This window comes from Centrocercus urophasianus, unplaced genomic scaffold (genome assembly GCF_019232065.1).
Source record: "Centrocercus urophasianus isolate 14NV4802_14NV808 unplaced genomic scaffold, USGS_Curo_1.0 seq_14, whole genome shotgun sequence".
NCBI lineage: Eukaryota > Metazoa > Chordata > Aves > Galliformes > Phasianidae > Centrocercus > Centrocercus urophasianus.
In genome coordinates, this window is record NW_024884586.1 from 9592845 (window position 1) to 9618276 (window position 25432).

A 25432-nucleotide genomic window follows, 5' to 3' on the forward strand; every position below is an offset into this window, starting at 1 on the left:
ACAGTCAAGATTCTCATTCCTCTTGACTGAGAAAGCCAGAAGGTTCTGAAAAGACCCAACTGCAAGATCTGGTAAGACTCACAATTTGGTGGGACTGAAATCAAGGCAGTGCAAGTTGCAAGACTAGAAAGGAACTCCAAAGCATCACTATGGGCTTTTTTTCCTCTCCTCACAATGTGATTTTCATTAGTCATTTACTCAGCCTAGCAGATGCCAACATGAAAACTATGCAAAGAGCAAATCTCTTCCTCCAAGCATCAATATTTATAGATCATATTCAATGGTATTTAGGACTCTGCAAACATATTGTCAACAGTTCTAACCAGTCTCTTCCCTAATTGCTGCTTGAGAGTTGGCAGAGGCATGTCCTCTGTGCAAACATGGTTATAGGGAAAAAATAAAAAATGATAGCAGGCTAAATAAGTTTCTGGATAATTTGACTGGAGTTACACCAGAAGACAATATGGCCCACAGCAGGTTAAACTCTGGTACAGGAGCTTTTACATAATACACAGAGTGTCTGGTGGTCCCCGTGCCCCTAAGGGACAGCTCTCCTCCACAGGTCTGCCTTGGCACTGCACTAAAAGGGCCATAGTGTAGAGCAGGCAGGTTTAGCCTTCCACATGTTTGAAGGGATGTAATTCCACCTCTTCTTCAATGTAATAAGAAATGCATGACTATTTTTTGCATTGCCTCACGTGACGTTTATTTGAGTAATTCAGAAAAGCAAATATTCCTGATCCTAATCACCATCTGTTCTGAAAGAAAAGAAAAAAAAAAGAATATTTTTATTTCTTAAACACAGAATTGCTCTTTGTTCTCTCTCAGTCAGTGAAAAACCCTGAATGGGTTAACATCTAGGACATTACTTGACTATATTGGAGCCATGTCTGTTTAAACTATGATCCTGAAGCCTTCCTTCCTGCACCTCCAGCCCAATCCCCTCTGACAGCATTTCAGTGCATCCCATAATCTCTGCTCTCCTGACAATCTATAATAAATACTAACCAACAGGAAAATCAGGAGTGGCTTAGCCCTCATTTGTATGCTCTGAAAATTTGCTATCGCCAGCATGTCTCAGCACCCCAACCTTTCACAGGGGGCACATAAAGTTGCAAAGATGTTTAAACACCTTTCAAAATGATGTCCTCTGTGATACTCAAAAGAAACAGCCTGAGCAGCAGCAGGCGTGCCCTGTGCATGAGCAGGGCATGCTCATGGCATGACGTTCTATTCGTTTGCATGATCACAGCTTTTCTTCAGTACCTGTATTTTCCTATTTCACTTCTGGCCTTCTTCATACGTTTTTGTTTTTGTTTTTGTTTTCTGAGACTGTTTCTGTGAGAAATGCTCTTGTTCCCCACTACACCAACCCTAGAGGCTATGTGCTGCCCTGCTTTTCCTCCATCACTGTGTTTGGTCCTGTCAGATAATCTGCTCTACAGCACACAGTCCTTCCCCCCAGTTTCAGCTGTCTCTTTTAATTCTCCTGAATAACTGAGTTTCTTCCTTCCTTCCCCCTTCCCTGGGAAAGAGGGGAAGGAATATTTCAGTATATGTCAGTATCTTACACGGAAGATGGAATGATCCGTCTATACAATAGATGTAGGCAGACATGTTTTAAATTGAGTCCTAAATGTGGAGCTCTGCATTTCATCTGTTTTTAATTATCTGATGGATCATGGTATCAACTCCTCCTCCTCACTGCTCACTTATAAAAGAAAATTTGCGTTCTAAAATTACATCAGAATGCGTGAATGGTTTCAGCATCACTGTCATTTATGGCAATTAGCAGCTGAAATCTTCATTGATTTGAGGCATCAGGGGCTCCTTCTTCACCTCATCAACGGCACAAGCACAGAACAAAGCACAATGCAATACCGACTGTGCCTCTGTACACATAGCTGACCCCTGCACCGCTTTTTGAAGACAATCTGGAAACAACCCGAAGTCGCTGAACGCAGAAGGGAGACAGCTCTAAATCGAGCACCTACAGCTTAGAGGAAGCTGTGCTCGTGCCATGTCACGGTGCCGGCTGCAACTATGCAGCGCTGCTCACACGACACCGCCTATACAGACCCCAGCACGCAGCCCGAGCGCAGGCAGCCCGCTGCTGCCCGCTACGCTCCGCATACGTCACTTCCGCAGACGCGTGGCTCTCTCCGCTCGTGGTTTCCGGCGTGAGCCGCTCTGCCTGCGCAGCGGAGGCTCCTCCCCACCGTTACAGGATGGGGCGTGGCTAGAGGAAGGAGGCGTGGTCGTGGCGGAGAAGGCGGGGCCGAATGCCGACGGGCCAATGGGAAGAGATGAGGGGCGGGGGCAGATGCGGTAGTGGGGCGGGGCGCGGCCGAGGCATGTGGCGGGGCGCAGCGGCTCGGGGTCGTGGTCCTTCCCCCGGGGCAGTGCTAGCGCCGGCTATGCGGCCGTCTTCGCCGGGGTGAGTGTCTCTTCCGGTCCGATGCCGGGCTCCTAGGCCTGAGGGAGCGAACCGCAGGCTGCGGTGGGACCGCTGGGGAGGGCCGGTGTCGGGTGCTCGTCCTGCGGGGCTGGAGGTGACGCGACGTGCGTGGGGAGCGGGGAGCTACTGGGGTGGTCGGGGGAGATGCGGCCCCGCGTGTGTGGAGGGCTGGGAACGACCGACACCGGCCTCAGTGCTCGGGTAGAGGGCAGCTGCCGCGGGTCGGGGCGCCGGGACATCGCGCTCAGACCTAACTGTGTTCTGGGGGAGCTCGGGAGCGGCGGTGCTTTCTTGGTCACCTCTCTTTGTCCCGTGTGACTCCTAAGCCTACCCAGCGGTTCCTCTGGTTGTCCCGTAGACCATCCCCGACTTGAAGTGGCAGTGATGCTTGCAAGAGGTTGAAGAGATGTGCCCAGGCACCTCCTGTCTGAATAAATAATGCAGGATGTGTGGAACTGAGATCACCTTTGTAAGCACGTTCCACTTTGGCGTCCTAATGGAGCCTCTTATCTTTTCATACCTTAGAGGAAGGTTCTCAGCAGGCTTAGCTGTCCCCTGGGCATTGCCGTGGTGCAGGAAGGAGGCTCTGAGTTCCCAGTGCAGCATCCTGGGGGCTGGGGTCAGGGCATCCCTCAGCACCTCTCCTCAGTCTCCCAAACTTTGTCTTGTAGGAAGACAAATCCTGTCTCAGTGTCCTTTTGCACAGGGTAGGTGATGCCTGTGCATTGGCTGACTCACCCCCTTGGTCATGCAGCAGCACTCTTTCCCAACTAGCTGAGTTACTTGGCTGCTTATCGAAGGCACACCATGGAAGCATCGACCCTCCCTGCCTGAGCTAACCTGCAGCCTTGTTGAGCTGGGTGAACTCCCTGATAGCGAGCACCATGCGCCCTTTAAATCTCAGAGGCTTGTGGCTGGTTGACAGTGAGTCTATGAGGTCTGTGTTGATGTGGTGTCGCTCTCAAGAGAGTGTGCACTTCCCTGTTAATTCCATTCATTCACCATAATCATCAGCTATAGGTATGTTAGTGCAGTCCATTACATAGTAATAGGAGGTTTACAAGGGATCTTTCCATTTTTATTAGCTTTCATGTCTAAAGTAGATCAGTGCACTTGCTGTGTGCATATCCTGCTTGGTTATTGTTGAAATGCATCATACACATTTACAGGCACACATCCCTTTTGTATTTTCATGGGGAAAAAGTTTGGACTACGTGTCCCTTAACTTGTAGGTGCAGGCATTTTTTGTTCTAGTTGTAAATTCCCTGCTGGATTTGTGAAATCATCTGCCAGAAAGCAGACTTTGCATCTGGTTATCTGCTAATGAAATTCTAATTGGAACCTCTGTGCAACCCGCAGCCTCAGCCTTCCAAATGAAGTCTCCTGGCGCAGACTTTTCAAAGGTGATAAAAGTAAATTTGCAACTGAAATTTCAAGCTTCAGTGATGAAAACTGTCCATGCAGAAGGCCTGATAATGTGTTTTAAAATCTCTTGCTGGGCAGCCTGGATTATAAGGCAAGTGCCCTTTTAAATGTAATAGCTGTCTTCTTCAGCAGTGGGTGACAAAGTTTTTAAAGGAGAATGTTGCAGGGATGTTAGAGAATGGAGATATTTGGTTTAGGTGGTGTGTGCAGGGAATGTCCAAAACTTTGCCTGATGAAACTCTGAAGAATGGATTGGTTTGGGGGTAGGTTTTTGCCTCCCTTGGTCCCTGGATGGCCCATAGGAAACTTTTTTTTTTTTTTTTTTTTTTTTAGTACACAGTCCTGCTGACATCCTCCTGAGCTCTGGTGTGTAGCATTAAGCAAACACATGTCCTGTGTACTGTCATTCACACTTGAACCAGTTTCATAAATGGAAAGCACTATAAAGCAAGCCCAACAAGAGTTCACGCCAGTGTGTTTAAAGTAAGAAATGAGCATGGAAGTAGGAGGAATGAACCTGAAGCTGTGTGTTCATACACTAGAGAAGCAGGTGTGTGGCAGAGGCTGCTTCATCCTGGTTGATGTGCACATTGTGAGCTTGGAGCAGTGCTGTGCTTGGTGTTAAAGTATTTGGTGTTCCCTTTACAGGTGTGCTGCAGCCCTTCTGCTCTGACTTGTTACTGGGTTGGAAATCTGCTGTCATGGCCGTGTTCAGCCAATGTGCTGTTTTAGTTCATCCTTCCCCTTGAGCTGTTACTTGAGGTTTGGTACAAACTCTTAACATTAAGAGCAATTATGCAATGGGAAAGCTGAAGAACCCACTGCTTCCTCCTTCAGCGCTTCTGTGCAGATCCTCAACTGCAGCAAGTTGCTACAGCTGCTGTGCAGAACCATGGCAGCCCATGCCAGCTGACTGCCCGCCCTTTGAAAGGCTTCCATCAATGCCAGGTGACTTTTTGAAGAGGATGTTCATCCCATTAACACATGTACCTGGCACAAAGTTTATTTCTTTGGCAGGTGAGAGAACCCCCACTCTGCACAGTGATTGCTGGATGGTATTTTAGGTTTGTGCTGTGCTGGAAGCCAAACTGTGCGTTCTTAGCTTGGAGAGGTCTCAGTTCATTCTGATTCATGATAGCCACCCTGCTACTGATACCCTGCATGTTCAGGATGTTGAGGATAGCTCCCAAAGGGCTGTTGAGTTTGTTGGCTGGAAAGCCAAGAAGTCTTCCAAGGTTAACTGTGCGATATTCCTTGAGTCTATTCTGAACTGCACGGAATTTACAAGCACTTCATGCTTTTTTTTCCTCCTATCTGTCATGTTGCTTTGGACTGAATTTACCATTTTCATTTTGTGAACAAGATTTGGAGGAATTAGTGAAGCTTGTGAGTTTGACAGCTGTAGTTGTAAGGATGCTGCTGGCACTATGGGCATGACAGCGATGCTGGAAATGAAACTGGCAGAAGCTAGCTGTGTGCTGTGCAAATGTCACTCACAGCTCCTCCAGCTCTTGGCTGCTGGTACTCCAAGAAGGCTGCCTGGCAGGTGGCATAGGGTAGTGCCTGCAACAAAGTGTCCTTGGCCAAGTGCTGTCTCCTTCCAGTGGAGTCCATGCTGCAGGGCTGTGTGTCTTGGGGTGACTGTGGAAGCTGATGGCTCTGGTTTGGCATTACCTTGGGTAGGCCTGCAATGAGGCCTCCTTGGGTCCATTTTGAATTCAGGCAGTGCAGGTGCCAGAAGTCCTGGCAGCCTTTTTACTACCTTTGATGGCTTTGCTTTTCTCTGCTGCTGTGGGCTTTGCCTCTGTGATCTGATTTTGACTTTTGGTGCTGAGAAGTGGAGGTGCTGTTGCACTGCTACAGCTGCTGCTGAATGTCACCGGGTGGGACTGTTGGGTCACCTTGACAGGGGAGGTTATCAGTGTACAAATGCCATATTTCTTCTTCTCTGAACCCTCTTCACAACCATCACTGCTTCTTCTAAGGACAACCCTCTTCCTATGCCTGTTAGGTGGATGTGCATTGGAGTGACTCAACAGCGTGACAGGCCTTGCTGAGTCCTTTAGACAGACTGCTGTGTGGTACAAAGCATGACAGGGAACATTTGCCTGGCTTGGTATGTGGGAGATGCATCCTTGTACCAGTGGAGAGGATGAACTGCAGAAGGAAGGCATTGGGATTGCCTTCCTGAAGTGCCAGGGAGATGATGCTCAGCATGGAGAAGTGCTTGGGCAGAAGATCTTCAGTGTACACTTCAGACAGAGAAGATGGAAGGTTTTAAAATTTGCTTGAAATAATAATAATAAAAGTTAGAGAAGAAAATTCGGTGAAACAGATGAATGTTCTCATTGAATTCTGTGTGTATATTTGTGTTAGATTTATATTTCTTGGGCATGGGGAGGATTTTGCACTGCTTTAAATAAATCTGGCTTTAAATCCATTTACTTAAACTCCGAATACAACTTGTATGTGAAGACCAGGCTGAAATCTCATTAAATTTAATAGGATTAAACATGTTCCTTAGCCCAGTCATCTTCTCTATCTTTCTTTTGTATTAAATAGCAGGATAAACCTCTGTGCTCAGGATAAACCTCTGTGCTCTACCATCTCTTTGGGAAAATGCTTTGACAGTCTCAGGGGAGTGGTTGCATACAATCATATTTTACACTTTTTTTTTTTTTTTTTTTCCCATGCTTTCAGCTGTAGTCATTTGTATGCTGGCTTTTACTGGCTTTTGCTTCTTTTAAAGGCCTGAGAACTCTTGACAGCAAGTCCTGGTTACAAATGATTGTGTGATTTCTACCCTCAGTATGGTTTCTACAGTGAAACAAGTCCATTAGAAGGGGAACTCTGGCCAGTTCCCCTTACAGCTATAGGCAGACTGTTCAGTCTTCCCGTGCCTCCTGCTCCACCCCATGAGATAAGGGGTGACCAATCCATCCTGGCTCTGCTCTTCTGAACTGATGCAGTGTTGGCTGTAGGCTGACCTGTGTTACAAAGATGACCTTTCTGTACATGTATGTGCTGTGTGTGTGGAAACCTTTTATGTTATCTGCTTCTCTTTTTGCTGGCTTAGTTACACATTCCCTCTCTGGGGGGGGGGCGGTATCTGGACTTAGGTTCCTATATCTACTCAAAATGGAGAGCCTGTTGGAAAATGCCATGGAAGATCTCTCTAATTTTTCACCCAATGACAAACAGGAGGTGGACTTACTTAGCAAGTAGAGGATGAGGCTTTCTAATGGTTGAGAAATGTTCAATGATAAGTTAAAATTCCCCACATTAGAGCAAAGAGCATCCCTATTTTTTCCCTAGTTATCTACTGACTGTCTTCTGATTTTTGGCCTAATTGCTAACTTAATAAACAGAAAGTGTTGCTGTAAACATTTTTATGCTTTTCTCAATGGTGCTGATTCAGGACTTTTCTTTCCTCAGTTTTCTCTTAGGTTATCATGTCCTTTTGTTTCTGAACAGAGTCTCAGCTGATCTGGAAAAAATGATGTTGTCTCTAGGATTGTCCAGTAACTTCTCTGAATCTTTATCTGAGTTTTTGTCACTCTTTGACCTGAAGAAGCTTAATAACGGAGCAGTGTGCCTTCCTGTCCTTTCTCCTTTGGAACATCTTAAATTTTTTTAGTTCCCATGTAATGAATAGCTTCGGAGATTTCTCGGATATCAAAGACAATTTCCTGTTACAGAAGCTGTGCTAACTCTTCCTGAAGCCTTGAAGCCAGATGTGATTATTTTGGGTGTTGATTTTCATCCCTGCAGAGAGTCGCCTACAATTTGTATTTGCTGCATAGACATGGCAAGACCTCTGAATTCTGGCTGTGGTGACCATCTCTGAGATTCCAGACTGTTGGAGCAGGCATGTGCTGTGGTTGAAATCATGCTTTTGTCAACATCTGGTGTATATGTGTCTCAGGTGAGCTTATTTTGGGCAGCGAACCCAGTATGTGAACTTGTCTAGAATGGTTTATGCTGAGTTGTTAGGATGATGCCATGTTGATCCATACCCTTGGGCAACTTTGTCAGCTGGCAAGGATCTATGTGGACTGGTGGTGCCCACTCTGTTGAAATGCAAGCAGCTTCATCTCTGATGAAGGAGAAAATGTTGACTTTTTTGTTGAGTTTTGGTTAAAGGAATATTGATATGGAAGTGCAATATCATCAGCCTGCCAGCATCTGTGTGACTTCATTTTGTGTAGGTCACAAGTTCCATTGGTTCTGCTAGACTTACTCTCTCATGCATGAAGTTATTTGTTTAACTTTGTATGTTTGAAGAACTGGTGCTGAAGGCAGGTAGCTGGCACGGAAACACCCGATAACTTTCTTTAGGGTCACTTGCTGCTTGAATTTTAAAGAAGCACAGAGCCTGCATGGATCTGTAACACAGATGGCTTCGCTGCCAGATGGAAGTAGGGTTGCACGGTACTGAGTTAATTTCTATTTTAGAGAGCAGCTTTTGACTGGATCGGGTGTATTTGTAGATTCCCACTCGTTCTTCTGTCTGTTGTGAAGGGAGTTTATTGAACTCAGAAATCTCGTTATATCCAGAAGTTGGATTTGTGTTTCTGTGGCTGCTGCTTTGAAAAACTGCCCTTAAAAATGGTAAGTACTGTCAGTGGTAGTAGAAGACCCTTGTGTACAATACTTGTTAAATATATACCATGTTGCACCCAAAGCATGCATGATTACAGCTGCTCCTGAGCAGGATGCAATGGAGTCTATTCAGTGAACATTCAACTGTAACAGAAGTTTATTTCCTGTATTGATTACCCATCTTCATAAGGGATATCTGAATGAGAGTTTTGGAATAAAATGGAAATAGAAAGTGCTAATGGGATGGGGGCTGTTCTTTCTCTGCCTTGCTGCTGTAGGTCTTGGTGCTATTAGCACGTTGTTCCTTCTGCTTTGTATGTTCTACACTTGGTCTTTGACCCCTCTGAAACTGGAAGCAGATGTAATGCAAAGCAGAGTGGGCAAATGGTCCCCTGGGGGTTGACTGGGAACTGAAAACCATTTTGTTAAATGAGCTTTTAGTTTATTACATGTCTTGGAATAAATCCATTGATTTGCAGAAATGTACTGTTATTAAAGGTTCCTTCCAGCTTTAAAGTACCTGCTCCACAGTTGTGATCCATTAGGTATATCCCACAGTACACTCAAGCATTCACGTTTACAGTTGCTACCACTGAACATATCCAATGAACACAGGGCTGATGCTGGATTTCCTATAGCAGTGATTCATCTTCATGACTGGATGTAAAAGAGAATTTGTAAATACAATTCATGCACAAAGTTGTTTACTGTGTTTATGTATTTCCTTACATATATTGCCACTCTAATAACAAGATGAAGGTGCTGAAGGAGCAAAGATGTTAGAACTAAGTGTAAACAGTAAAGTGAAGCACGTCCTGTCTATTCTACATTCAAATAAAATGCACCTTCTTCTGGTACCATGAGAGGTTTAGTAGGACTTCATCCTTGGTAGGTTGGGTCCTGCTGTGTAAATCTAAAGGCAGATTTCTGTGAAAGGTCAAAGTGCATCTTTTAAAGAAGTGCTTCAGCATTCAGTCTACCTGTCTGCAGTGAGTAGATTGACCTAGGTCTACGTGCTGGCCTCAGGGCTGGGTTTTGTTTGTAAAAATACAAACTTCGGAATTACAGAAGTTTTACCATTAGCTGCATCTTACTGAATCAAGGAAACATGAATTGGTGCCAGCTCACCTTGTGTATCTGTTCCTCAGCTAGTGCAGCTCTCTGATGCAACTCACTGCTGTGTTGTGCATGGCTGAACAATCCGTAATGGGAGCAAGAGCTGCCAAGAGGGCAAGGGGTAGATTTGTGAGCAGAGGTCATGAGAACCATTTGGTGAGACTTCCCAGCCCGTGAGTTGAATTTGTCTGATGTGTAGTTCTGAGGCTCTTACACTTGCTTTGAGAAGGAGAAGCATTGTTCCTCAATGTTAACTGCCTGTATCCTCACTCATCAATATTTATAGCCTCTTCTCATTCTAGGTTTGCAGATACTCCTACAGCAAACTGATTTTGGAGCAAAGATGGCATTTAGAAGGCAGGAGGTACACGTTAATTCAAATGCAAATTATTTAATTCTTGGCATGCCACTTGCAATGTGTTTGATTTAATTCAGTTGCAGCCTGTTCCACTTGTTGATTCTTGGCTTATAATGGCCTTGGGCCATTACATACGGAATTAGACAGATTCATATTTGATTAGGCTGGAGCTGAATTCTACTGAACACTGTTCAGCATCCTGACAAGGGTGACAGGAGATTCTACTTGATCTAGCAGTATGTATCTCTGTTTATTGCAGGGGAGACTGGCTAGATGACCTTTAAAGGTCCCTTCCAACTCAGATGATTCTAAATGTAGTGTGACTTTCACAGGTTTGTCCTTATTTCTGTTTTTGTTGTCCATGTTTGGGCAGCCTATGTCTGACAGTCTCTTGACTCAGATAATTAGTGCATGCTGACCTGAGTCAGGGCTGTTCTTGTTACTCTTTTGGTATTTCTAGTCCAGTGTTCCCCTTGTTACAGAATACCTTTGGCATAAAAATCAATGGCTAAGACTTTTTAAGGGGTTCAGTCTGTCAGCTGCTTTTCACAGTTCACAACATCTGGAAGAGTGGGACTAAGTGCCTACTGTAGCTTCCAGTCCAGGTGTTATAAGTTGAGAGAGGACTTACAACTCAGAGATTTCAGTTTTGGAAAAACATACACATGAAAGGATGAGTACCCCTGTGTATAATCAATGAATATAAAGATGTTATAATTATGAAATAAATCAGAGAGTTTAGCTAAGCAAATTATAATAACAAAAAGAGAATAGATAGAAAGCTTACCCATGTCCTGGAGTCACTGCAAAACTCCAGAAGAGGGATCTCTAGAAGAGATCCTTCATTACTGGTAGCCAGCTCTTAAATGGGTCTAGGAGAGGTGCAGCCAGGCTCACCCCTTCCAGCAGCACAGGTGAATTGCCTTCACCTGTGCTCCCGAGGCTGACTCGGTGCTCGCCTCAGGTGATCAATCAGAGGTTCAGGCTGTGATTCAGCAGTTCCCATGCACCCTGAAAGGGATGTTGGCAAAACTTGGAAATGAAGGTGGTGTCTTATTTGATCAAATAATATAGATGGGAAGATAACGCAGATAAAGTTTCAGAAATGAAACCTTTATTTTCTGTTGCTGTACTGCTGGGTAAAAATTGAGACTGTGGTAAGCACAGAAGCATCTGAGGGTGCTGTAAAAAAATTCTGTATTTGACCCTGTACGGAACGTGAAAGACAAGTTACAGGAATAATGCAACTTTTCACCTCTGTGCTTTTGGTACAAAGTCAAAGTGATATTTGCAGTAGTTGTTAACCTCTGCTGGTTAGCTGTGCTGCCTTGGCAGCCACAGAAATCACTGAGAGTAAGGAGAGGGAAGGATGTTTTCTTGTATGTTCTAATGGTTTAAGTTTAGCTTGGTATATGGCTTACAGAAATCTGTGAGGGACCTACCATAGAAATGCCAGCAGGGGCTAGAAGAGCTGCTACTGTGTTTGATTCTCCTTTTGTTTAGAAAAATAGACTTTGCTAATCTTCCCCCCCCACCACGCATGGTGATTTCCATGTCCTTCAAGTTATCAAAATCACAAAGCATGGAGGTGTGTGGCCAGCAACCTTCATTTGTGATTGCTGTAAACGTCACACTGGCTTGGAGATTTTGGACATAATCTTTTGATTTGTGCAAACGTACGTATGGTGAAAATATCTTGGGAGTTTATTGGCCTGTGATAAGCTGGAATGTCTTCTTGCTGCATCTCACCTGGCAGTTGTTCTCTATAAAGCAACTTTTGTTTTTTAACAAGATTAAACAGGGAAGAATAAAAAAGACTCCTAGATTATAGGAGTTTTTTTGGTTGATTTTGATGATGACCTACAGTGGAGGCAGATCGCTTTTGATTCAATTTTCTGCATTTCAGGGATTTGCACAAAGATCCTCCATCCTTAGAGAAAAGAGAGATCCAGCATCGCTCTCCTTAGTCCTATTTTTTAGGGCTGAGCAAAAAGATCCTAATGCAATGACTGAATGGGAAAGGAGAACTTTCTTCTCTGTTCCTCAGCTCTCCATGGTGTTGCCTTATGCTTTTGTAGTGTAGGGTACCGTCATGTCTTTGCATAGCCCTGCTCAAAGTCATGCACAGGCTTAACCTGCAGAACCTTGTTTTTGGACAAAGCTTTTCTGTTTAAGTGGGAGCCTACTGGGGTGGTTTCTCTGGGGGTAACTGCTGAAAGCTGTTTAATTAGAAGCATGTGTCGTCAAATGCTCCTGTTCCTGTGAGACAACAGTGAACCTGAACATTTGGTATCTTCTTTGGGTATGGGTCAGAACAGGCAAGGTTGCATTTCTGCTGTACTGCACATTTTCATTGCTTGGAAGAATTTGTGTTGACAGATTTATTGTCTGTTCCCAGCTTTATACAGTTACCCTTTGGCAGTTCATCTCTCTTCATATGAAAATGGAATTGTTTCACATATTCTGAAACAAGCTGCATTTTCACAAATGAAACAGCTGTCCAGTCATTTTTCACAGGAGAAGCCCGGTTGAGTAGTAGTTCTCACCATGTTAAGTACAGAACATGGGGGTGAACATGGGTGAGGAAGGACAGTGGGTGTTGTTGGGAGGGCTTCTTGTGTTTTAGACTTTGACATTTGTTTTTGTTGGAGGCAAGGCTTGATGTGTGATAGGCGTGAAGCCTCAGTGCATTGCACTGTCCTCATTAGTTAAGTAAGAACTGTGCAAACTGCCTTATGCTCAGTGATGGAAATGGTGAGGGCAGGTGGGAGCTGAGATGCTCTGTGACATGGGACGTGGATAAAGCTGATGGACATTCAAAACAAAACCAACTGAAACAAAGCCAACCGCAAAAACCACTGCTGCTCTATCTGCCACAGACTGAGTCAGTAGCACTGCATCACTCTCACAGGAAGCTGGAGGTAGAGAAAGAACCTGAGCTCTAGTTTTGTCAGCTGCCAGACATGGGCTCTAACCACTAAAACCTCTTTCTTCTCTGGGTTCTCTGTTGGGAAAGGAAGATCAAGTGAGTTGCTGATAATCTGGAGCCTGAAGGGTATAACACGTCATCGTGGGAATGAAGTCTGCCATTCAGGTCCTGCAATTAGTCCATCTGTTACATGGAAATAGATTCCCATTCTTTTTGCTGGACTGCGGGGAGCTGGAGGGGACCTCTGGGTGTCATCTAGTTCCAAGCTCCTGCTTCTGCTCCCTGTTGCTGTTACCAGAGAGCTTTGCAGAGCGTAGCCTTGGCCCCGTTTCATGTGTCATACGTTGGTCAGCATGGAGCCTAAAGTGCTTTTTACATGGAGAATGTGTGTGTGTCAGCCAAGTCTGCATGTGATCACAGAGCTTCTCTGCCAAACTTGGAGCTCCCACCACCCTTTGAAGAGCCTTTGAAGTGTTTGTTCCAATTACACCAGAGTATTTTGTAAGGTCTGGTTGCATTAACTGTTTGGCCATTTACAAGCAGCAGAATGGATTTTCTTGCAGGTAGTCATAGGGGGCAGCTGGACACATGCTTGCTGCAGCAGCTGCAAACTTCTTTTGTAGATCACCGTTTCCACAGCAGGCTTCAGAGCTTGTAGCAGCTCAAGAAGCCTCACTGGAGGCTGTCCTTAAGAATCAAATGTGGTGGAGTCTTTGTGGGCTCTGGCTTTGTAGGATTGGTTTTGCCTTCCTTGTGGACATAGGTGGGGAGAAAGCCCAGCAGAGGCAGCACCACAGAGGGCACCACGCTGGTATCCATCAAACGCTCTGTTCTGTTCTGTTCTGCCTGCTGCAGTGAGGAGTGCCTGCTGATGCAGATGAGTGCCAGCTCCTCTGCAATACATGGCCAGCTGTGTGGTGCTACGCTCTGAAGAAGCTGTGTGATAGGAGAAGGAATATAAATGACATTCTTCCTGACTCATACCAGCATCTTATTTCAGCACACATGCAACTTGTGTCCTGGTGTAGCAGCAGATGGTACTTCTCTTTGTGGAAAGGCCTCACTCCTGGCAAGGAGCAGGGAGATGTTCACCCAAGAACATTTCTGTGGAAGTTACTTCTGTGGATGTAATGATTCAATGCTGTTAAACATTCTAGGCAATTCTTGTAGAAAATGAGTGGGTTTTATACATCTCTGTCCTTATGGTGAGCTACTAGAAAGTTTGTGAGCCGCTCTGGGTCACATCATCTCCCAGTGGTTATCAGATACAGCTTGCCAGGCAGCAGACTAGCCTGGCTGGCATATCCATGGCTGACTTCTAGGTGTGTCTTTCATGAAGATTCTCTTGGGGAGTACAAGAGCTCTGCAGATTTTACTTTAGTCATTCTCCCAGTGGAATATTTTGTTAATACTGGGAGTGATGGGGAGAGTTTGCATTAGAACAGCAAATAAACATTTGACTGCAATAGCCTGGCTTTGTTAAGGAAGTAGGCTGCTTCACACAGCGTAAATGTCTTGGAAATGAAGGAATTGAGCTCAGACCTGAGATCTGGTTGTCCAGAGAGGTTGTGGGTGCCCATCCCTGGAGGCATTCAAAGCTGGGCTGGATGGGGCCTTTGGCAGCCTGATCTGGTGGGGGGCAGCCCTACCCACAGCAGGGGATTGGAACTGGTTTTAAGGTCCCTTCCAACCCAAACTCTTCTATGATTTTATGACCTCCTACCCAGTCATCAGCAGTACATTTTCTGCCCTGTGATCCACAGCACTCCTGCTTCACCACGTCTGATCAGTTTGTCCTTTGTTGTTTATAGCAGGGGACATTTTGTAGAAACAGCTGTGTAATTTGTCATTAACCCTCCTCAGGAACTAAGGGAACTTAATGACTCCAAGGGTGCTGCTCAGAGAGTGATGCAAGTTGCTCTGGCTGTGCTCAGCTAGCCATGGGTAGTGCTCAGTGGGAGATCTTGGGGAGGACATATTAATGGAGGTGTCGAACTTGCCTTTCAAACTGTATTTACTTGCTCTGGGGCAAGTTCTTTACATAATGTAGTTAAAATCATCTGAAAACAATCTAAAGGGCCAGCTGTTTTTTTGTTTGTTTGTTTTTTCCTCTGGCAAAGTAACAAAGTGGTGTTCTTGCACATCCTCAACCTGATATATGTGGCAGACACTGTTGTAGATACAAATCAGGACCAAAGTAAAGCTTTCTTGATGGGATAAGTAGTTCCCTGCCATTATCCTCATCTCTCCCTCTCACCCACTGATGCAACTGTGATTCAGAAGTCAGCCTCATTTACTTGGGTGCTGCCCCTTCTGTTCCCAGACCTGCCCGTGTATGCCACTTCAGGGACAAGCTTGGAAAGCCAAATGCTTCTCAAGATTGCAGAACAGATTCTTTGCCTCCTATGTTCTGGCCTTGATTTGCAGGACAATATGTGCATGTCTTTCCTTAGCAAAGCCTGGTTTAATTGTTTTCTAGAAGGTAAAATGTACACTTGTTCTGATAGCTGACAACACACACAATATTTAGCAGCAATAGCAAGTTGAAGCCAGGCCTTCTGTCTTTTCAGCTTAATGCGAGAAATAGCCTCGTTGTTTATAGAGTGCATTCCACCCTTGTTTTCTCTGTGTTGTTGTTGTTCTGAGGACACCAGGATCCTGTAGCGTGTCCTCACATTATTTCCCTGCAGCATGAGGAGCCTTGCTGAGTTCCATTCTGCTCTGGCCTGGCCTGTGGGAGCATGAACTGCATGAATGCCTTTCTTGCAGTGAAGAAAGAGATCGTGGTCCCTGCAGTTGTGTGCCATGTTCTTTTACTTGGATTCCTTTGGAGCAGTTCTGTGCTATACACCACCTGCTGTGCACCTTCCTACCTAAAACTGTGCTAAACCTCAAAGTTTCTTTGCACCTTCTGTCAGAAACAGGCAGACGTGCTCCAGGGGAACGGAAGATGATTTATTTGCAGCTCTCTGACCTTATTTCATGCCTAGTCCACGCACATGCACTTGTTAGTATGAGTTTTGGACCAGTATGTGCTGACTGCTCAAAACAGCGCATACTGCCCTAAATGACTTGCTTTGTTTGCTCACTTTGCAGCTGTGATCTCTAACACACTCCTTCCCTCCTTCCACATATTGGTCTAATTGTACCTCATTCCTTTTGCCATGCTGTGTTCAGGCGGTGCACGTACCTTGCAGCTGCTTAACCAAGAGCAAAAGGCTGACCGAGAGGGCACGGAGCCAAGGGTTCGTATTCAACATCAACCCATTCAAATGGATGTTGCTTGAAATAACACTTTGATTTTATTTATCTTCTCCTCCCTCCTCCCCCATCATAATTCCTTTGCTTGAGTTCAGGGAAATCAGCAAGAATGGAGGAACACTTCTGAAACCCAGCAGGCAGTGCCCTCTGGATGTCTGTGTACATTGCAAAGCCATCAGTCATTTAGTTGTTGACTCAAAGTTATTCTGGTTTTCCAGTGTGCTTGTTCCCTGTTGATTTGTAGCCACAGATGGTAAAAGTAAATTTTACGCTTCTCAGAGTGTAGTTTTTTTTCCCCCAGATTTTATTCCTTCGCTGTCTTTTGTGGTTTGTTTTGACTTTTAATTTCCTTGGGGGATGCTTTACATATGGAAAAGGTAGTGCTCAAAGAATGAATTGTGCCCTGATTTCTCAAAATTGCTTCTGATAGTGCTAGTGTTGATTTTTGTTGTTTCTGACTAAAGCAGAGGATGGTGTAATCTGGGGAGCAACAGAACTGGGAGGGGAAGCTTTAGCAAGTGCTCTTCTGGGACGTAGCTGTGTGGGGTGAGTGCTCAGTGGAGTTTCTTGGAGTTGGAGTACAAATGGAACCATATGGGATGGGTTAGAAGCATGAGGGGAATGAAGAAATAAAGCCTATTGCTTGTACTTATAACAGGCGGTGGTTAAGTTGGAAGAGTGATCTGTAAGTAATTTTGCCTCTTGCTATGGATGTATGGGATTGTGTGAAGGCTTGATTAATGTGTGTGTAGTCTTGCCACCACACCACCCGTATTTACCACCTCCTGAGCACCTGCATTTGTGCCATGTAAGTATGTTCATACTATCTATTCTTAATCCCCTATTAGTGCTGTGATCAGAGCTCTCCCAGAACCTTTTGGTCATCGGGTCCAATGACTGCTGGGCGCCAGCCATGTTTAGAATCATAGAATCATTAGGGCTGGAAATGACCACAAAGATCACCAAGTCTGACCACTAACCCATCCTCAGTGTGTCTCTTAGTACCACATCTAAAGGTTTCTTGGAAACCTTCAGGGATGGTGACTGTACCACCTCTCTGGGCAGTCTGTGCCACTGCGTCACCACTCTTTCTGAGAAGAAGTTTCGTGATATCCAACCTGAAACTTCTTGGTGCAACTTGAGGCCATTCCATCTTGTCCTGTCACTGTTATCAGGGAGAAGATGCCAACCTCCACCTCTTTTTATGTCACTGTAGAGAGGAATAAGGTCACCCTTGAGCCCCCTTCATTCTCTGGCCTGGACAAAGGAGTAAATGCATGTATTATTGCAGAACCTGCTCACTCCTGTTGACCCTTTTTAGGCTATAAAATATAATTTTTTGTAAGCCTTCTTACACCTTCTTACCTTGAGAGGGTAGTGCAAACATAAGCAGGACTCTCTTTAAAATATAAAGCTTACTCTTTAACATCTTTTTTCTGTGAGCCAAGTACTGCTTGCTGAATCTCTGCTGGTGACCTGTGAAACAAACAAGCAAAAAAAAAAAAAACGGCAAAAAACCTGCAACTGTTCTGTGTAAGGTGACAAGCTGATAAGCAGTGATCACCTGATTGTTGCACAGGGCTGTTGTTGTGCAATGCACAACTCTCCCCTTAGCAGAACTGGGCTGGCAGGACTAGATGGGGCTGGTGAGCTGCCGTTCCCTGCCGGGGCTTGAAATGCTTCCAACTGCCAGGTGGGACAACCCAGCATGAACTTCTGGCAGGAGTGAGAAACCTACTTGGAAAAAAACTCTTTTTATAACTAGGATAAATATGAGGTAAGCAGGAAGGGTGCATTGGGAAGCACGTGGCACTTCCTCATAGAACTTACAGAGTGACTAGGGATGCTGAATTTGATGCACTGCAACTTACGGTCAAGATTTGTTCCTACCTTTGACTTATTGGCAGCCCAGCATAGTCTGGAATAGCTGTTGATGTTTCACCCTTTTTCAGGGAGGGTAGTTTTGAGTTTAAACTTCTGTTACCCTGGTCAGGACTTTGGAAACTGGAGTAAAGAGAAAATGCAGGAAATTTCATTAAGGCATCAAAATGTCACAATCTAGAATTAGTCATAAATATTATCATGGGCTTTCCTGGTTGGTGGGTGGAGGGCTCTAATGCAAGTTCTTAAATACCCAAATGTGGCTGGGACTAGAGTTCAGAGCTCAAGGTAAACCTTGCATGTGTGGTGGAATCGAGATTGTGGGCTGTTGGATTGTTGGATGCTTTCTGCTGTGCTTATTTATACCATTCACACATGCAGCTCATCCTCTGTGCTATGGTCTGTTTGTGTCTTCAAGTGCAGTAGTCGTGTGCACCTCTGAGACGTCAGGCAAAGTTGCATCATGACACTTCTTGAAGCACGTGATATGTCTTATCATAACTGTAGGATGAGGACAAACTTTTGTTTTAGGGGTGAGAAAGAGAGTTGCCTTTAAAAGCTACTTAGGGAAGAAGTCAGCATTTAGTCTGGTTCAGGCTGTTCATATAAAACTTGGTGGGGGAAAAAAATGGAAACAACCAGTGAGTCCAGATGGAAGCTGATGATCTGCTCCGAAGTCTAATGGGAGCTGCTCAGTGACTGTAAGGATGAGATCCCATCTGTTGGGACTCTCTTGTGTGCATTGGTAACAAAGAAGAGGCATTGCCTATTAGTTGCTTTGTGTGGAGAAGAGGAGCCTTGCAATGGGTGTGAATCTCCTTCAGCAATAGCTGGTGTGTCTTACAGTATGAATTACTGGCTCTTGCTTGTTTTGAATCAACAATTTTGGCCATCAGCAGGAAAATCAAAGCAGGAATGAACCAATCCTGATGCTTGATTGTGATTGACTTGGCACTAAGGCAGGGCTGGGTTCTGCGTATATGCAAGATCTGTAGATCCCTGTATTACCAGTATGCTCAGGCTGGTGAAAGCATGTCTGCTGAGTCTGGGGACAGATGAAGGATTCCAGACTGAGTCCAAAGGCACCGTATCTGTGCTGCTATGGGCGTTAAGTTTGGCTTTGTACATTCTGAGTATTTGACAACAGACAGACAAACTCTGCCAGCTGAAATCAGAGCAATAGGTAGCAAAGCTCTTCCTGCTCTTTGTGGAGATGTTGACTGTAGAAGATAAATTTCACATCCTTAAAGATTTTTCACCTTTGAATGTTAAGGAAAATAAAGAAATGAAGTATAACTTTAGTTATACTTTTAGCTTTTGAGTTGAGTTGTTCTCTATTGGAGTCCGAGAAAGGGAGAGCAAAGTGCTGCGTTTCCAAAGAAAGACACTGAACTTGGGAATAGGCTTTTCTGTTCCTGCCTCTGCTTCATTGCTTGTGTGTTGTACAATGATACCAACTTGCCTTTTGTGCTTTTTTTTTTATCCTTTTCATATAAATCAGTTGTTTTCTTTTTCTTTTGTAGGGATACTGCAGCTGATCTGAAGCTGATATAAGAAAGCATTTCCCTGTACTGCAGGCTCCTGGAAAGAGAGCTGCCTGCAAGGCCAACCCTGAAGATGTGGACTGCTGTTGTATTCTTCCTACTGATCTCCTTCTGTATATGCGAAAACAGATTTTCTGTCCTGAAAGCCAGAGGTGTGCATGTAGTGCAAATAAACAGGCTGACAACTGAAAAGCAATGCAGGCAGGCTTGTAAAGGCCCAGCTGCTTCAGGTAAGGTTCTTGTCCTTGGGCAGGAATTCCAGCTGATTTTTCCCTTCCTTAAAGGTTTCTTCTGCTGCCCTGATAACAACCTTTTTTTTTTTTTTTTTTTTTTCATAGCTCCAGTTGTTTACAGGCATTTACGAGTATGTCTTCTTTGTGCAGTAGTTTGGTGCTAAATAATTTCTGGCAGCTTTGGTTAAATTGAATTCAGAACAATCATTTCCTATGGCCTTTCTAGCTTTTGTAAGAAACAGCATTCATGTGCACTTAGTATGCGCTAGTAGCGTGCAAATGGTGTTAGGTCACTTGACTTGGAGGGTAATTCCATGCTGCCAGATGTGTGCAAGTGAACAGAGCTATAGAGTAGACAGCTGCATTGGAATGAGTAGTCTTTTTTCACTGATATTCGTGGTTTTGGGTTTTTTTTTCCCCCTTAGAAATGATAATAATGTTAATTATCCTGCTATCAAGCACAGAATTAAACAAGACCAGGGAAGAGCTTTGTGGTGTCTACCTCTGTGATGTCTTTATACTTCTAAAGTAGTCTTCAACTTCTAAACAAGTATTTCAGAGGTGTCCTTGTTAAGGACCCTAACTTATCTAGTCCCATCTAGTGAAAGCTTGTAGCACCTACAAAGAGTCAGTGATGCTGTGGTAGAGATTAGATGGTAAATTAATGTCTGAGATTGATAGGAACATCATAAGGATGCCTTCTTTTAACAACTAGAGGTTTTGAGCTCTTGGCAAGGATCTGCCAGCTGGGGATTCCTGGACTCCTGATGAGCAAGATGAACCCGTGTTGGAAAGCAAATAAGCTTCTGTTATTCCTTTTGCATCACAGGCCACACTCTAGCACTTTCCCAGAATGTTTCTGTGGTGGTTGGTCCAGGGCTGGGAATCTCAGTGTCTGAACAGCCTGGCTCAGGGAGCAGTGCCACCTGGTCATCATTCTGGGTGAGGGAAAATACAATGTGTCTGCAAGAGCAAATATTCCCGCCCCCTGCTTCTCCAGTACTTGGTTTAATACAGAAACCAGTATTTGGTTTCTGCTTGCCTTTGAGGATCTGTGATTTCTTTCCAGTGATAGCAGATTTAAAAATGAAATAAACCACTTTTGTATGGCAAGATCTTGATGTTTGTTGCCTACTTGCTTTCCTTTCAAAATGGCTCTGTACAGCTTTTGTTGTCCCTCTGGTTTCTGCTGCTTTTTCTACCTGAGGCCTCCTAATTGGAAGTGAGCAAAGAGGAGTGACTGGGGGGCAAGAGTCTTGCATTGGAAACATCAGCTGGAGCCTCGGTCTCCAGCTCCAGGTTCTCGTTGAGCGGAGCACCCATCAGTCCACTTCTGTAGGAGTACTTTGTTGTCCTGGGGCAGCTGGATGCATTTCTGATGGTAGCAGAAGTCAGAGTGCTATAACAGTGCTGACCCTCCATCCTTTTCTGAACTATTTTGAACTGATTTAAACTGACTTAGATACATACTAATGCCAAGTATGGTGATGGCTTTTTGTTCACCCAAGAAGCAAGAAATGATTCAACTTCCAATGGTAGATGGTCTGTGATTCTCTTCTAGCATAGTTTATCAAGAGAAGAACAGAAGGTGAGATTGGGAAATGGCACATTCAGCTGTAGGTACAGGGATTTCTTCAAGCTCATAATTTTTCTCCAAATTCTTCTGGTAACAGTGGTAGTGTAAATGTTTTATTATGAAAACTTCAAGCCTCTGATATCCTTAATATTCTCAGTGAAGGTAACTCTCCTGGTAGATAAGAGCTTTAAGTGCCATATGTACTACATGTGCCTGTTCTTTGCCCTTTCTTACACTTGTAATAGAACACAGAAATGACCTGCTGCTGCTACTGCACATTTAAGTTCTCTTTAATCTGCTGATGGGTGGTCAGTTGGTGATGATTCATCACAAACTGAGTGTTCTGTTATCTTCTCCTGTGGCTGCTTGTTACAACAGGCGATATTTCCCAGTCCCTGAAATGAACCGCTTGGTAGGTGATATTAACATAGAATTGCAGCATAGCTAAGTCACCAAGGGATCTGTTGAATGTATCTCTGGTCCAAAGCCATGTCAAAGCAGAACCAGCGTAGATCAGGCTGCTCAAGGACTAATGGAGGGTATATAAGCTCCCAGGCTTCCAGCCCAGCAGTTGACTAGCCTCTCCTGGCTAGTGGTATCGTGCGTGGTTCAGCAGCTAAGGAATAAATTTCTTTGCAACTTCAAGCACTGAGATGAGAGCCATCTCCTGTGAGTGACAGATGTCATCTCAGCTGCAACTCACTTTTTTTTTCTTCATTAAGACATCTAGTTGGATGCTAGCATTTAAATGGGATCTAGGCAAGCTTTTGAAGAATCTGACTTTAGGTGAAGTCTGTTCTGGCCTGAAGGATTTTGAGGGTTCTATGTGTGTTTTACCAGGAATATTAAGCAATTACCTGTCTCCTGCTGTTTTTAGGTAACCATCAGTGCAACTGGTCTGTGTCCTACCAGAGTCACTGCGTCCTCTTGCGGTGTGACCAGCTAAGCGTGTGCCAGAATGCTGGAGACCAAGACATCAGAGATCTGCTGGGAGGTAATGCTGTACTTCAAACTCTTGCTAAATCCAAGATCTGATCCTTTTGCCTTAAATTAAGACCATCACTGGCAAGGGAGATGGGTTGTGAAAATACCTGCATAATGATTCTGTAAGCTGGAAGAATTGTTATACTTGTCTGGTAACAGCTCTGGCATTTATGTGTGCATGATGGGTAACTTTTATTGGCCTCTCTATTTTAAAGGCATGATTCATTCAGGCCATTTGCATTCCACACTCTGTCCTTTGAAAAATAAAGGCATAACAGATGTACTTGCTTGGGTTTTTTTTAAGAGAAAGGAAAAATATTTTGGCATTGTTTTTTTCTTTTTTTTTCCTGGAATTGCCAGGATTTTTGTGCCAGAGGCTGCTTATACAATCAGCACAGCCTTAGTAACATTGCAGTTTCAAGGCAGAAAGTTGAAAAGTCACCTCAAGCATGTGTGAGTAAAGTCAGATTTGGGCTTCAGAGTTTTATTTTTAGGGAACTCATTGTTTCTTTCTCTTTAAAGAAGTTGTCTTCGGGGAAACTCTCCTGTTTCACCACCAAAGCTATCAACAGGAAAAAAAGAGGTCAGTAAATGCACAGGTTGAACAGCGCAACAGAGAAAACCTGTTTTTTTCAACCACTCAGGCTTACAGGATACGCTTGAGGCATTTGCTTGCTGCTGACTCAGCAAATACGGGAGCAACAACAGCTGCAAGCAACAGTGCCACCACAGCAGTGACTGCCAGCACTACCACAGTCGTATCGACTGGCACAAATACGACTGTCCTCACTGCGACTTCTGAAACAACTACCAAAGCTTCCAGTGCCTCTGGAAGTCTCCCGACTACAGCCATGTCATCCACTGTCTTTTCTCCTTCTCCTGTTAATGTTACTGCTTCCACTTCCAGCAACATCACTGAGCTTCCGATCACCACTGAAAACTTAGGAAATAGTAGCTTTGGTTCAATACTGCCTCCTTCTTCCACTTCTACTTCTCCCCTTGCTGCCATTTCTGAAGCAGGTACGAGTGAAACACAGCAGTTTAACCCAGCGAGCACATCCCGCTCCAGTAACCTCACTTCTGTTGAAGTTGGGCTGAAGACACCAAGCCCACCATTAAACACCTCCACCCAGCAGGATGCCCAGACCTCTGCTGCACTCACCCCCTCTGTGAGTCCACATTCTGTGAAGCCAACAGCTGTAACGTTGCCAAAAACAAGTAAAGCCTCGACATTCTTGAGTGAATCATCTTCTTTTCAGGGTTCTACCAAAGGTGCCACAGTTTTAACTATTGGCCCTACATCAGAAGCTATGACTGAGCATGGAATAAGGTCGACATTTCACGTTCCCTCTACTAAGCATACAACCACAGCTCCAGCAAACTCACCTGGTACAACAGCATTGAGCATTGCAGAGACTCAGGGCACGAACAGTGAATATCTTCTCATCGCTGCTGAGCCTCTGACTCAGTACTTAGTGGATAAGAGTTTGCTTCTTGCAGTGCTTTTATTTGGTACTTTTTTTTTAATAACTGTTATAGTTCTTTTTCTCATGCAGGCTTATGAAAGTTACAAAAAGAAAGATTATACGCAAGTGGATTACCTGATCAATGGAATGTATGTGGACTCAGAGATGTGAAAAGGTGGGGATAAAGTAATGGGTAAGAGAGACAGAAAGGAGACTGAAAACCTACCCAACTTTGTCTTTCCCATTTGCCTATCACACAAACTGAAAGTGCTTCCAAAGTTACTTCTGGTGCAATTTAGGAGAAATGCCATGTACTGTAGTAAGAAAAAAAAAATATATATATATATATATTTTTTTTATTCAACTGCAAGAGATTGCTTTAAGAATAGTCATTCTTAAAACTTTTCCATAATGCACAATAGTTTTGGCCATTATTTTTCATTGCAAAGCTAACCTATCAAGAGGTAAGACGACGTCCTCTGAAAATGACGTGGTGCTTTTTGCACTGTTAGAGCGCGAGTTCATCATGTTTCATTGGCTTCGTGTGCTCCTCTCTGGAAATGAAGTGAAGGATGCTCCCAGCTCTTACAAAATGCTCTGACATCACTAGATGAGAAGTGTGGAGTATTGCCACAACAGGGAGCTTCTAATCCAATGTCATGTTTCGGTACGCTTCTTGCTTATTAAGAGGTCTGTTTACAAGGCATTGTAAACACTGTTCACTGCTAACCCAAGATATCTTTTCACCATGGAGCAGATTACTGTGCCTCTACATTTACATGATCTTATTTTTGTATTCATTCAATAAATGGGGCTCTGGAAGGGCATATCTTGTTGCATTTCTGTTTTCATTCCTGTCCTTGCCAGCTTAGCAGCAGACAAATGGCCTTTTGGGGCTTATGCAGATGAGCTCTGCTTGAATGTTCCAACTACAAGGTCTTAGAAGGCTGCACTGGAGGTGTGACCATGTCGTGGAAAATGCTGATCGTCTTTCCAAGTATGGCTTCTGTTCTTTCAGGGTGTTATGCTGCCATTCGCCCAGGTATGCAGACACATTTAGTGTGCTTATTAATTGCTGTGAATGGAGCATCAAGCTTTCTCATTCTTGCATTCTGGACCAGCTTAGAGTCACCGATCATCTGGAACTCTTACTGCACCTGTACACACAGCTGATCTCAGACCTGCAGTTGAGAGAGAGTAGAAAGCATTTGATTTTTCAGCAAACATTCTTCAGTGTTTAATTTCACTCTTATTTGAGTGGGGTATGTATTCTGCTAGCAAAACACGAGATCAGTGTGCGTTGTATTTCTTTTAACTGGACTGATGCATCCGATGCAGTGTTGGGAACGTCCCTCAGTATAGCTTGGGAATTGAAGCCAGTTGAGATGCCTGGGAGTCAGCACGACTGCTCTGAGCTATTAGCAGATGTCAAGCAGATGCTCCACAACCACGAAGTCCAGAGACATATTTACATAGAGATCTCAGGTTTCACCTTAATTGCATGACTTAAGCAGGTGAGTCACTAACCACAGACCTAAGCATGTGGTCTTTGCGCTGTATTCAAGATACTGAGATAAGAGCTGTCTCAGCTCCCTGCTG

The 25432-nt window shown here is 44.3% G+C and overlaps 1 protein-coding gene across 4 annotated transcripts; it reads left to right on the forward strand.

Annotated features, from left to right (window-relative positions):
* Positions 1-2358: 2358 nt before the first annotated feature.
* CUNH11orf24 (chromosome unknown C11orf24 homolog) lies at positions 2359-24672 on the forward strand. 4 transcript variants are annotated; one of them, XM_042814145.1, is made up of 5 exons: positions 2365-2437; positions 4532-4900; positions 19554-19804; positions 22261-22377; positions 22890-24672. In XM_042814145.1, exons 3-5 carry the CDS (start codon positions 19648-19650, stop codon positions 24002-24004), a joined length of 1389 nt encoding a protein of 462 aa, XP_042670079.1. In that variant the 5' UTR covers positions 2365-2437; positions 4532-4900; positions 19554-19647; the 3' UTR covers positions 24005-24672. The 4 variants fall into 4 exon arrangements, with proteins under 4 accessions (XP_042670078.1, XP_042670081.1, XP_042670079.1 ...); XM_042814146.1 differs by lacking the exon at positions 4532-4900 and adding an exon at positions 7655-7808 and having other exon boundaries at positions 2381-2437; XM_042814144.1 differs by lacking the exon at positions 4532-4900 and having other exon boundaries at positions 2359-2437.
* The last annotated feature ends 760 nt before the right edge of the window (positions 24673-25432 follow it).

What these genes read in the sequence shown, in the direction of transcription:
- CUNH11orf24 (XM_042814144.1), top strand. Translation starts at nt 19,648, where the DNA reads ATGTGGACTGCTGTTGTATTCTTCCTACTGATCTCCTTCTGTATATGC. An exon ending in TAAAGGCCCAGCTGCTTCAG is followed by an intron (nt 19,805 to 22,260) that starts GTAAGGTTCTTG and finishes TGCTGTTTTTAG; the next exon opens with GTAACCATCAGTGCAACTGG. An exon ending in CATCAGAGATCTGCTGGGAG is followed by an intron (nt 22,378 to 22,889) that starts GTAATGCTGTAC and finishes TTCTCTTTAAAG; the next exon opens with AAGTTGTCTTCGGGGAAACT.